This window comes from Lycium barbarum, chromosome 11, assembly GCF_019175385.1.
Source record: "Lycium barbarum isolate Lr01 chromosome 11, ASM1917538v2, whole genome shotgun sequence".
Classification (NCBI taxonomy): domain Eukaryota; kingdom Viridiplantae; phylum Streptophyta; class Magnoliopsida; order Solanales; family Solanaceae; genus Lycium; species Lycium barbarum.
In genome coordinates this window covers 123757380-123771114 of record NC_083347.1, presented here as the reverse complement: position 1 = coordinate 123771114, position 13735 = coordinate 123757380, and the positions used below count along the sequence as shown (strand labels likewise).

General features: G+C 33.6%; 2 protein-coding genes across 2 annotated transcripts; both read right to left on the bottom strand.

Annotated features, from left to right (window-relative positions):
- Positions 1 to 983: 983 nt before the first annotated feature.
- LOC132616529 (calmodulin-like protein 8) lies at positions 984 to 4304 on the bottom strand. The gene is made up of 4 exons (XM_060330983.1): positions 3488 to 4304; positions 3036 to 3193; positions 2495 to 2575; positions 984 to 1298 (listed from the first exon to the last, which is right to left on the bottom strand). The coding sequence occupies exons 1-4, from the start codon at positions 3717 to 3719 to the stop codon at positions 1164 to 1166; spliced, it is 606 nt and encodes a 201-aa protein (XP_060186966.1). The 5' UTR covers positions 3720 to 4304; the 3' UTR covers positions 984 to 1163.
- A 1552-nt stretch (positions 4305 to 5856) lies between these two features.
- Positions 5857 to 11823, bottom strand: LOC132616528 (2-methyl-6-phytyl-1,4-hydroquinone methyltransferase, chloroplastic-like). Its single transcript, XM_060330982.1, has 4 exons — positions 11437 to 11823; positions 9301 to 9618; positions 7027 to 7333; positions 5857 to 6313 (listed from the first exon to the last, which is right to left on the bottom strand). The coding sequence occupies exons 1-4, from the start codon at positions 11688 to 11690 to the stop codon at positions 6158 to 6160; spliced, it is 1035 nt and encodes a 344-aa protein (XP_060186965.1). The 5' UTR covers positions 11691 to 11823; the 3' UTR covers positions 5857 to 6157.
- Between the last annotated feature and the right edge of the window lie 1912 nt (positions 11824 to 13735).

Sequence of the window (13735 nt, the reverse complement as noted above, 5' to 3'; positions counted from 1 at the left end):
ACTGATAGTTTAGTCATCTTTTGGAGTTGGGAAAGGAATCATTGAACTTATACGTGACAAATATATAAAATCTCCATTTTTCTTCATATTAAGTTCATGACTAATTACATTGTTATTTATTTTGGTATGTCATTAAGGAATAAACTAATATAACGTGCCTTATCGAAATTATCTACGACTAATTGGTTAATTATAAGAAACAAAATAAGTCATAACCTACTCAAATGAAAAATCAAAATAATAAAAAACTGTAACTTATAAATCATTGTTGTTGGTAGAGTTGTTATCGTTCCTATCTAAAAAACTATAACTTTTTTATTCGATTTTAGGAATGGGCAAATTAATTATTCAATATATGGATGGTACAGATTAATTTAGTTAGTATTTAAAGCAAGATTTATAAATCAAAGAGATCAGACATGTGAAAAGGATTAGTAAAAGATAAAAGTTATAAGGGAAAGTAAGGTTCTTATTAACTCCTAGATTTATAATATCTCAAATTAAATAAGAAATATAACGTTAATAGACTATAAAATGTTGGATGAAATTAGTAAGAGTTCACAGATAGTTCATTAAGTAGAATGGTAAGAAAAAAAACTGAGTAATTTATACTTATTCTAGTGTATTGTTAGGAATAAATTAAACCGTCAGTGATCGGAGGGTAAGTATTCCTTCATTCTTAATAGTGGCGGAACTAGAATTTTCATTAAGAGGACAAAATATTAAAAAGTAAACACACGAAGAATTAAGAGGATTTAACATATATATATAGTATATACACATAAAAGATTCTTTTTTACTTATTTACGTACACCGTAAATTTTCACCGATGAGATGTCAATTGTAACTTTTTGGATAAGCGTGGTTTCACGACTGATCCTTAACAAATGGTCTCGGGTTTAGCACTTTACATCCAAATTAGGCTTTACGTGCGAATTTGAATTCACTGAACCCCAAAACAAATACGGAACAGGACACAGAGCGGGAAATAAAAATAAACTAATTAAGGCATCGTTTGATTACAAATTTTTCAGTCTAATAGTCGAATAATCCTACAATTAATTCCTTACCTGCAACATTGATCATATAGTTAATAACTACAATAAAACAAATAATTATAAAACGATACTTTGTAAAAGGAAACAAATATGAATAATTTTTTTCTATCCAAGTGTCATCATTTTAACAAAGTCATCAAAGTTGACTTGACCATCTCCATCCAAATCTGCTTCTCTAATCATCTGCTGAGCCTCTTCATCTGTTAGTTTTTCCCCAAGGTTAATCATCACGTGCCTTAACTGCAGACAATGATTTAAGTTATATACACTGACAATTAAAATTATTTTTTATACCATTATTAAATTTAATATGTGGTTGCATGTTAAGTTATCCGATTACCAATTAATATTAATTAAAATATTTATTCGTACTTACCTCATAAGTGAATTGATTGTACTCTATAAAAAATTATCATCTGTGTGTACGCAAAAGCCATATAGCCATCTAGAATCTAGTGCTACTGGCTCGATTAATCTAGATTTGTGCGACGTAAGGTTCACTAAAGGGTCATTGGCACTTAAGCCCCTATTTTGTGTTGGTCTTTAGTTTTTGGCCCTTATAATAAAGTGAATAACTTTTTCTCAGGTTATAAGTTTATATATTCGCATCATAATAATATACAAGTTATGCCCAGCATGATTAAAGAATTACACCCTGAAACATAAATTCGATTATATTGCTAAAGGACAAAAATTATAGACCAACCATTTGAAGGACAAATGGTGCAATTTCTTCTCCACTAAAAGGGAAAAGACCCCTGCCTGAAGTTTATTCATTTGCTCCCTTCTCTAAATATTACGTCGCTTATTAAGAAATTTGTGTGCACTAGATTATCAATTAATGCTTATCAAGAGATTTGTTTGTATTACCTTCTACGATATTTTATTGCGTAAATAATTTTATACGGTCACAATTACAACTTCCTATTGCACATATCCTGATTTTCCATCCAAAAAACTACGTAATTTAGATTAATAACAATTAAAAAAGAAAAAGTCAAAAGGAGCAATAAGTGCACTGTTCAGTGTGAACTGTGGAAAAATTCATTGCATTGACAGATTGGTTTCAAAGTGATAATAACGACCTAATAATTATCTAGGATTTGAAACAACTGTAAAAATAAGAATATTTTAAGATAATGACAGATAATATTAACATGTGAACCCCCTCACCTTCCCCTTAACTAGTTTAATTATATTCATTGATAATTTAATTAAAATATGCAATCCCTTTTTTTTAATTTAAAAACAGTTTTATCTTTTTGACTGGTCTTCAAGAACAATATGAGTACATGCCGTACATGATTGAGTACCCCAAAGTACTCGAAAAAAATTCTAGTAAATCTTCTTTAAAAAGCATAAATAAAGATTATTTTTAATTAAAGAAAAACATAATATAACAATAAGCACAAAATTCAAACACGATATTAACTCACATCATTAGCTGAAATATAACCATTTTGGTCTTTATCAAACACCTTAAAAGCTTCTTTAAGTTCCTCTTCTGAATCATTCTCCTGTAAATTGACAACCCAAAAAAGATAATAGTGATGTCAGAGACTATAATTAGAAAATTCTAAAATACACGAGAATGTCATTTTTAGAATTCAAACTTGTGACTAATGCAATTCTCAACTATTTTACCCTTATATAAAAATTTAGTTTTATGCTATTTATACAGTATAATTTTTTAATGAATGAGATTCAGTTGAACCGCTTTATTGAACCTAGCTCCGCTATTGGCTTGACATTCAGAGGGAGGAAAAATACTACTGTACTACTACTACAACAACATACCAAGTCAACAGGTGGGGTAGATGGAGGAAAGATATGAATGAAAATTTTGATAAAAACTTATATGCACCTGCTTTTTACACCAATCCAACAGATATATAACAAGTGTGTTACACTTAAATCGCTTAGCAATAGTAGGTTGATACGATTAAACACAAACACCGAGTGCGATTAAATTTTTACCTTCATTTTCTTGGAAATGAGGTTGAGGAATTCGGTGAATTCCATGGTGCCATTCTCATCAGCATCAACTTCACTAATCATATGGCATAGTTCTTCCACTATTGGATTTTGATCCAATGACCTTATCACTGTTTCCAATTCTTCTACTGTAATGCAGCCTGCAGATGAATGTCATGTTTGAGATTCAACCAAAAAAGAAGTAAACTTGACAAAACCAATCTAACTACTGTAGAGTTCTTTGAAAGTATTAGCATGAACTCAAGAAAAAATTCGCGCTTTAACCAGGTCTCGGATTTGAGCTTTGAGTATGAGAAAAAATGTTGTAAGGAGCGCTTCCCCTTACCTTACACAAGCACGAATTCAAATTACGTCAGGCCTCAATATGGATATCGAACACCAGCAAAGAATAAAAAATAATAATAATAAAAAAAAAGATTACTACTTATTATTACCATCTCCATCTTTGTCAAATAAACTGATGGCTTCTTTGAATTCAACAAGTTGATCATCTGCTTTTACACTATCATCTGCTTTTACACTATCTGCCATAGTTTTCTCTTCTTGGATCTTTAATAGACAAGACAAAAAGCAGAGAGATAGAGAGAGAATTGAGTATATAATGCTGGCTGGGAGATTTATTAAATAGAGAAATAATATTGTGCCAAGAGGGCTCAATAAAGGCATTTAGTTACACTAAAATTAATTATAAAATATTAAAAGTTAGAGAAAAAGAGAGGAGTGAATAAGGGGTTTGACAAGACAAAAGATATATAGCAATGTTTGACTAGATTCAGAGGTTGGAATTAGTAAAAATGGATATTAAGATATTTGAAAGATATTGTCATGCTTTGAAGTGCTGAACTTGAAAGGAAAAAAGATTTTCAGCCTAAATCAGATGTACCAGACACAAACATGTAATAACATTTGAGATAATGGTTAAAAATACATGTGAACTATCACTTTTTCACGAGTTTCAAGTTAGGAAAAGAGAGAAGCTGATAGTCGAGGTGTGAAACTCGCGAAAAAGTTATAGGTTATGTGTGTTTTTCATTATTTACTCTATTTTTATGATTATAAGTACGTCATGATTAAAAGTAAAATGAAAAGTTTAGGATAGGAAGCGCGTCCCCCTTAAAAAAAAAAAAAAATCTCATGTGGCGCGAATCTAAACTAGTCGGATCAGTCTGTAGGGTCCATGTAAAGGAAAAGCATTCCTCTATAAGCAATTTCTCTATTTTCAGGACTCCAACCCGAGACATTTGATTAAGAAAACGGAAGGACGATGATATCCATTCCACCACATACAGTGAGGGCACGTAAGTCATCTCCAACTCTAAACATAGCCATCCAGTTAAGATTCTGTATTTCTATTTCTAATTTCTTGGATATTCTCCTTCCCAAAAATAATTAAATTTGATCAATAAAAGATAAATCAAATTAAATACTCAGCTGGATGGTTAGATGAGTAGGGAACAAAGAGCATTGAAAGAGAATGACTGGAAAAAATATGAGTTGTGTACTGTGTATTTTGCCTTAAAACTCCAAATATTTTTTTTTATTTTTTGACCATATTTTATGGTTACACCCAAACAGCACGCTGAGTTGCGTGCAAGAAGATTGCCATTTTTATCTCTCATATGTATGGCACATGATTTGCTGCTACTCTCCATTTTCTTTAGTGTTTTTCATTTTCAATTATATACTTCGATTTTGCGGGAGTCCTATTATTTTCCTAAATTTATTCGGAGTGGTATCAATACCAATTTTTCACCCACTTGGCATTGTCATAAGCTTTCAGAAGCTATATGGTACACATGAACTCAATAACTTTTGTCGGGACTCTGTATATGTATTAATGGATATTCGATTGTGAATTCAATTTTTATGGTATATTAACTCGAGTATGAAACCGATAAAATTTCAAATCCTGAATTCGCATGTGCACGTTAGTATGTCCAAATCAATGTATTTTTTTCATAGTTCTTCCGAACTGTCACGTATTCGAACACTACTGCAAATGAAAGTCTGGTATTTAAAAAAAGGGTAGAAGGATGGATCCGTTACCCACTGAGTTCAAACCATGCGTCACTAATCCTCAAATATTTCCAGGGCATATATACCAACTCCTTGTTAGAAAAACCGAAGTCAATTTCATGCTATTTTATGTCCAAAATTCCAAAGGAATAAAAGTATTATTAATGCTCCCAAAAAATTTCCATCAAACCGTGTTTCAAATTACCTTCTAAACCAAGTAAGAAAATTTGCAAAGGAAGTCATCATGATTTGGAGACTTGACTCATATTCTCTATAACTTTCATGCATAGAGTCTAGCCTTGTTCAATCTTTCTTTCTTGTTTTCTTCCTCCATTCATTTTGCATCCTTTGGGGGGAGCATGGCGCAACGGTAAAAGTTGTCGCTCCATGTAATCAGGAAGTCATAGGTTCAAGACGTGGAAAATAACCTCTTGCGATGCAAGATAAGGTTGTGTACGTAAGACCCAGAGTTTCGTCTGCCCTTTTCGATTCTTTTTGCTAGTGTGCAGCACAGAGGAGGATCAATGATTTTAACTGGATGGTTCAATCTTTAAAGTTTTTAATGATAAACTTATTGTACTTATAGAGTTATAGGTTCTGAATCTAATATTTGTCAAACGTTTTGTTATTTATCAAAGACACCTATTACGTGTCAAAAATACTGGGTTGAGTTTGAACCCGTAGCACTAACGCTACATCCTCCACAAGCAGCTCATGTTGAAGTTGCTTAAGGATTACAAAAGAGCATCAATTATGACATGAATAAAATACTAAAACATGCTCAACATTGGCAAATAATGTATTACTACTATTTATTTCAACGAGTTTCGTCAACTCATGATAAAAAACATGAATGATAGATTATACAACTAGGAAACATCACAAACATTTTCTAGGTTTTACCATGAAATCAAACTTTACAAGGGCCCTTTCTAAGGCTGCAAAACTAACAGACTAAAGCAACAAATTCACCTCTGTGACGACGCCAAAAACTTTGTCGGTACTCGACAGATTTGTGGTCACTGGTGGAGCACAGTCAAACAGAATTTGTGGAGAACTTCTCTTGGATTGATAATTCTTCTTATTATTTAGATGGGCTGACCTTTCGGGACGATTTGATCCTTGAGCCACATGTATATCGGAACGAGCACGTAGTAACTTGCAGCCATTATGCCAAGCATGAATCTCAAGAGAAATACGAACGGGTTTACAGGCTTGCTCACATCCTCAACCTTAGGACCGAGCTGCAAAAATGTTTACTATTAGTGTCAAAAAGTATAGTTCAGGTTTGATAGCAAAGCTTCTATCCACTAAAACAACAAATTCTCGATCCGAAAGTTCAAAATGTAAACAGCGCTGAAAACAGAGGTGAACTCGCAAAGTGTTTTTTTTTTTTTTTTCGTGCCATCAACGGTATATGCTCCATCACAATTTATGTCATGTAATTTGACTATGGATGGAAAATGAAAAGGTTAAGCTTGTATGTTTATTGTTATCCGTTAGTACTAGAAAATAGTACTATAAGCATTTTCCAAATAGGAGTAATCGATTTCATAATACTTGGAATCTCAATTGCTCAATGAAGAAGAATTCTAAAGAACTAGTATTATCCGTATAATATACCAAATGTTTCGAAATGTCTGAGAGTGGAAAATGTGTCTGTAAAGTGACATCAAGAGAGTGGCGCAGTGCAGGAAAGTAAAAAACGTGCTTAAAATTTTTCCAATGAAATACTCCCTCCGTCCTAATCTATGTGGTACTCTTTCCTTTTTAGTCAGGCCCGAAAAGAATGACACTTTTTTATATTTAGTAACAGTTTAACATTAAAGTATCTATTTTACCCTTAATGAGATGATTTATAGCCACATAACCTATAATTTATTTTAGATCACAAGTTTCTAAAGTCTTTCTTTATTCTAAGCAACAGCGCAGATTTAGGAAGAACGGAAGTCCTTACCTCCAATGGAGATTCCCCAGCATATGGCTTCACACCAGTCACAGAGCAGCCCATGATTAGCCCGTGCCGGCGGACACCACGATACCATTTTGGGCCGATACGCTTGAGTTTAACTTGTGTGAAACCAGCCTTTTTAAACCACTCTATATATTCTTCTTCTTTTGGAAAGAGCATCCACACATCTGCGAAGAAACGAGATAACCAAAATGTCGGGTAGACCGGACCAATTACGCAAGCAACCCCACCTATGGTTAGTACTCGGTAAGCTTCCTTGATACCACGCTGTGGATCTGGCCAATACTCAATGCTGGAAAAATAAAATCATGTTATTACATCGAGAAGTAAATTGAACTGGATTCCACCGGATAATAGAACAGCAAAATCATACATCAAGCATATTTATTGGTCTTGAACTTAATATATTTGTTTAATATAAATAAGGAGACATAACACATTGGATAAAAACCTAAAGTAAAATCTCTCCGTATTTGAAATTCAGTTGCGCTTCGTATTTTGAGTTTAACAAACACCTTCGTAGCAAGGTTAATTCTTCAAAAAAATCATCTTTCATCTTTGCACTAGTAATTTTAAAATTGAAGCAGGTAAACATAAGAAAACGATATATGTGGCCTAAAAATTGCAACGGAACATTAGCTAGTTGAACTGCACAACCTTCCATATGGTCTTTTATCAAAATCATAGAATGTTAAAGAGTATTTCGACATCTGAGGAAGAGTAACAAAAACTCCTCCTCAGCTCCGTGGCGGAGCTAGATGACGGAAAGGGAGTAAAATGGAATCCCTTTATTTTAAAATTATACTAAAAACAATTTTTTGTTGTTGTATGTAAACATATTGAATACCCTTAACAAAAGGTGAAATTTGAGTGAAGTGGCCAAGGGAGTTCAAGATTTGCTTTCGATGACAGATTCAAATCCCCAAGTCTAACATTAATATTTATTTGAATCCCCTCGTATAAGTTCTTGGCTCCACTATTGCCCCAGCTCGATTAAATTGTTTAACAACATCACATAGTACTTTACTAACAAGTCCGAATAGTAGGAAAGACAAGAATAACAAGAAAAAACTGACATTTCACCAGTATAATATGATTTATCCTTAACATGAAACCCAAATTTCTCTAAGCAATAGTTCAGCAGTAATAGCTTGCAACTTCTTATAAAGTGGCATCAGATAAGAAGAGCAAAAACAAAGTAGATTGAAGAAGGGCGTAGAGGCGGATCCAAGATTTGAACTTTTTGTGTTCGAGTTCTGGATTCTACCAGTATACTGATATACTGCATTAGAAATCAATTATTTATACTTTTTAGTGAAATTTTAAGATATACAAATTCTGTGTCAAAGCTACTGTTTTCTTTCGGCCCCATAACTTCCAGGCCCCACCCGCCCTTGGAGGGGCGAGCACATTTATTTGTTGTAACCATGATATCCGGGAAAGCTTGCGGGGCTTGACTAATTCCACGAGTACCTGCTACCTCCCACAAGCACAGGCAGGGGCGGAGCCAGGATTCCGACGAAGGGTGTTCATATTTTAGGACAGGGGATGTGTGGGCGATAGTTTGCACACCCTTAGCCGCTAGGCTATCCTTCGTTTCTATGTCAAGGTTGTTCATTACTAGTATATATCCACAAAGTTCTATATTTAACATAGGCATTCGACAATTTTTTCCGACGAAGGGTGTTCATATGAACACCCTTCAATGGCTGTGGCTCCGCCCGTGAGCACAGGTACCGGATATTTACAAAGGCTTGGAAAAATGAAAAGAAACCATCTAGTGTTTTTGCCTCCGCACAGATATGAACCAGAAACCTCATGGTTCTCAACCCTCTTCATTGATCACTAGGCCACACCCTTGGTGCCAGAGATGAACACATTATCCATCGAGTTTCAGACAGTGTGCCAACTAGCCCTCAGGATTTCTCAGTCATCCAAAAAAAAGTAGAGAGATTACCTTTTGATGAAGAAAAGTAGAGAGATTACCTTCCAGATGAATCATATCTATCAATTATAGTCCATGTATCATCAGAGTATACCGGCTAGGAAAAGTAAATACTAAGTATGTCGGCTATTTGTCTAAAGATCCCAAAATTTTAACACATACAGAGCTCAAGCCAAAGCTACTGGCTCTAGGCTCAAATAAACCCATAACTCACATTCTCCATCCGCCCTTAGAGGGGCGGGCACATTATCCACCGAATTTCAAACCGTGGAGATCCATCGAGTTATTAAAAAAAAACAAAGTAGAGAAATTACCTTCCAGCTGAAACATATCTATCAAAAGAATCAGTAGGAAATGGAAGATCCTCAGCATCTCCTTCAATTATCTTGCACTCTTTCAATGGTTCCTTTTGTCTAGCCTTAGCAAGCTGATGTGGCGACTGATCAATAATTGTCACATTTTTAGCATCAACATGCTTAACAATTCCAAGAGTTGTAAATCCAGTTCCACCACCTACATCCACCACTTGCAAATACCTACTGTGTAGCTCAGCAGGCTCAAGTGCATCATCTCTCATATCTTCAGTCCAATGCCCAGGATTTATCACATGGTCATACACAATAGACAAGAACCTGTATATAAGGGTGTCAAAATTAGTCCATAAAAACACGACCTGCCCTACCCATTCAAGTTTGGGTGGGTTATTGACCTGTCCATTTATTAGCTCAGCCCTTTTCAGTTCATCTAAAAATTGAGTCTGATATGTAGCTCAAATTGGGCTGATATTTAGCCCAAATTGACCCATAGAACCTTGTCAAGGTACTTTCAAATTAACTTTTCTTTTTTTGTTTGATATATTATATATAGCCATAATAAAAGAATTTTTTTTATTCGGTACTCAAAATACTATGAAATAACAATCAAAACAATTAGGGTTCGTTTGGTTGCAGGTTAGAGTTATGCAGGTATTAGTAATGCTGGTATAAATAATGCAGGGATTAGTTATGCATGTATTAGTTATGTTTGTATCAGTTATTCTGTCTTGTATCCTACATAAAATAAAACATAATTACCTCATATACATTTATTAGTTATGTGGAATTCTAAATTGCTAACCAAACAGTGTAATTTGGTATGTTAAATTTTATATATAGCAAGAAGATGCTACCAAACATGGTACAAGTAATGCAGGATTTGATGCATGACTAAATCACCTCCTAACCAACAACCAAACAACCATTTAAAACTTAGTAAAAATTAGGCAGGTTGGGTTATGAACCTTTTTTTAGCCCATTTTAACTCAACTCATTTATTAACTTAGCCCATTTTGATCCATTTTTTTGCGCGGATTGCCCTTCTTTTGGGGTGGTCTTTATATTTTTCCCCTCATATTTGTGGTCTTTAAATTATGCCCCTCATATTGCTGGTCTTTAATTTTTGCCCTTCGCGTTGCAACCCTGAGCGTTCACGCAGAAATCATGAGGTTCTGAGTTCGAGCCTCCGCTCAAACATAAATTAAAAAAAAAATGCAAGATAAAGTTTGGGTCGCGTATATGCCGGAACTGACATACACTTGTTAAGAAATTACCAAAGTTATGTCGGACCCGGCATACTCATGCCTTATGGGCAGACTTGGCATAAGTATGCCGGATCCGACATAATTTTAATAAATCCTTAATAAACTTATACCGGATCCAGCATACTTATGGGCAAACTTTTAGTTAAGCCTTAACTAGAGAAGTATTTTTCTAGTTATGCCTTGTGGAGCAAACTTTTAGTTAAGACATAACTAAAAGTATGACTCATAAGGCATGTTAAGCCTTAACTAGAAGTATTTTCCTAGTTATGCCTTGTGGGGCAAACTTTTAGTTAAGACATAATTAAAAATATGACTCATAAGGCATAACTAAAACTAAAAGTACGTCCATAAGGCGGAACTTTTCTTTAACACATAACTAAAAATTTGTCTTATAAAACAAAGTTTATGTCTTCAGAAAAAATTATACCTTATAGGTCATACTTTTAGTTATACTGTCTCATAAGGCATAAGGCATAACTAGGAAAAAAAATTTAGTTAAGGGTTAACAAAAAATTTGCCCATAAATATACTGGATCCAGTAATAAATTTGTAAAGAAATTACCAAAATTATACCGAACCCGATATACTTATGTCAAGTCTGCCCATAAGACATAAATATGCCGGATCGGATATAATTTTTATAATTCCTTAACAAGTATATGCCGGTAGGGGCATAGCAAAATTTAAATTTTGCCTTGCGAATTTTTTTAAAATTTTTTACTGAGTAAAAGTTTGAACCTGGAACCCATCAATTTTAACGGAAGGATAAAATTTAAAGATTTCAAATATGAGTTATAAAATTTAATGACCACCCAAAAAAAGGGCGAATTGCCCTTTTGATCCGCCTAACCAGCCCATTTGACACCCTTACCTGTAAAACCAAAATGCTTCCTTTTTGTGTTGTATGAATCGTGGTTGAGAAACTGGCCTTGAAGCAGACAAACTACATTTAACAGGTCTTAGAGTTCTTCTTGATTTAGAATTCAAATTCCTTGAATAACTCACAATACCCTTTTGAGGAAAACTCTTAATATTCAATTCTGAACCAAGAAACGATGACCCATAGGGAGAAATTCCACTAAGAATCTTGAAATTCTCAGCTCCACTCAATATTGAAGAAGCCATTAAAGAAGGCAAACCCCAAGTTATATTTTTGATTTCATATATTTTTGCTAAGCTTTTTATGTAATTTTAATGGAATTTTGGAGGACAAAAAAGTTTGGTGAGAGAGTACAAGTGAGAAGCATCACCTTTTTGCAGACCACATGTTAAGATTACGATTACAACTCTCAAGAAAACAAGAGCCACAAAGCTAGAACGACACCGTTCCATCATTTCTTTTTTTGTTTTTTTTTACTCACTATATGTATTTGGTATGTGTATATAAATAATTTTGTTTTTAATTTTTCAAAAGTATTTAATATTGTATGTGTGGCAATATTATAGAGCGAGTTGGTCTTTTAGGCGAGCTGTTGTGACGGAACACTACTGAGAAGCGACGTTTTTGTAGAACATGTTAACCAAGGAGCTCTGTAAGAACAATTATAAAGAAGTGACACTTTCATATAACATGCTATGGCGAGCAACTACGTGACAACAATATAAAGAAGAGACTCTAATTTCGTATAACATTCTATGGTGTCAATGCCCTTACAATATAGTGATCATGAGTTTCATGCGCTGTAAGTCTGATCTGAGCTCTAGACAAACATCATTGGAGTGGTCGGGGTGGAGGAGAGAAATATTATATGTATGTAACTTGTTAATTTTTTTAATAAGAAAATTATAGAATTTTATTTTTTAAATAAAATATTTTTCAACATAATTTGACCAATCAACAATAAAAAAATTGAAAATTATTTTCAAGAAATGTTTTATTTCATGCCAAACACACCTTTGGTGCTGCAACAATTCTCGTCAAAAAACGAATGCTAGTTTTTAGATTTGAAGATAATTTAAATATTCCTATTTTACTTAATTTCGAGAATAAGTTTATATAGTCATTATACGTTAAAAATCACAAGTTCGTAATAGTATTACAATATAATTAAATATCATGAGATATATAAAATCACCAGTTAAAAATCTTACTATTAACAATGGTTGTGGTGAAGTGTGAAGTACTCATTTATCCTTAACTAAAGGTTTCGAGTTCGAATTCCCCTGGGTATGAAAGCACCTTTGTTATGGAGCGCTTTAACTCCGATGTAAAACTTTCCGGCATAAATTTCAAAAAAAAAAAAAGGACTTCATATATAATGGATGTCAACATAAGACCGTATAACTTTAACACACTCAAAGGGGTCGTTTGGTAGGTAGCCAAAATTATCCCAGGATTATATTTTCGGGACTAATTTATCCCACTTTTTGGGATAAGGTGGGATATCCCACCCTTGGGATTATGCTTCATTTTGTACCGTGTTTAGAAGGAGGTATAACTTTATACCTCCTACCAAATACGATACAAAAAATTAATGCTGGATATCCCAGCCTATACCACCGAACGACCCCAAAGAGTCCTGCGGCTGCGAGCCACAAAGTCTATGCTAAAACGCACAAGATGTGAACATTTATTTGTTGGCCACAAATTCCAAATGGAAGAAAATTTGTGGTTTTCATTAGTTTTGTTTCTAGTGATTATTAAGACTAATATAAAGTTCACTCCCTCCGTTTCATAACGGATGTTTTTATCTTTTCATTTTATCTGAAAGTAAGTGGTGTTTCACAAAATTAAGGTATTGATTTTCTTCTTCCAATTTACACTTCTTTAAATAAATGAAATTCTATATAACCAATAAAGCATTAAAGAGCTGCTTATTTTTTATGACATTTTATTAGGGTAAGTTAGCGAAAACACTCCTTACTTTCTAGAAGTGAGTAATTTTCTTAAGAGATGTGTCCAACTTAAAAACACCACTTATTGTGAAACGGAAAGAGTATAGTTTTTGTGCTTCTTGGTTTTGTAATTGTAATAAATTTTTACAAGGTTAAGTTAAAGAATTTTGACACCGGCTCTTAAAATAGTACGTAATGACGGTTAATGTCATACATAAATAAATACATTTCATTCTGTTGTGGTAACAAATATTCATTGATGATTAATATTTCTTCTATCCCAAATTAACAACCACTTTAACTTAACAAAAATTGTCAAAAACTAATTATCCGTT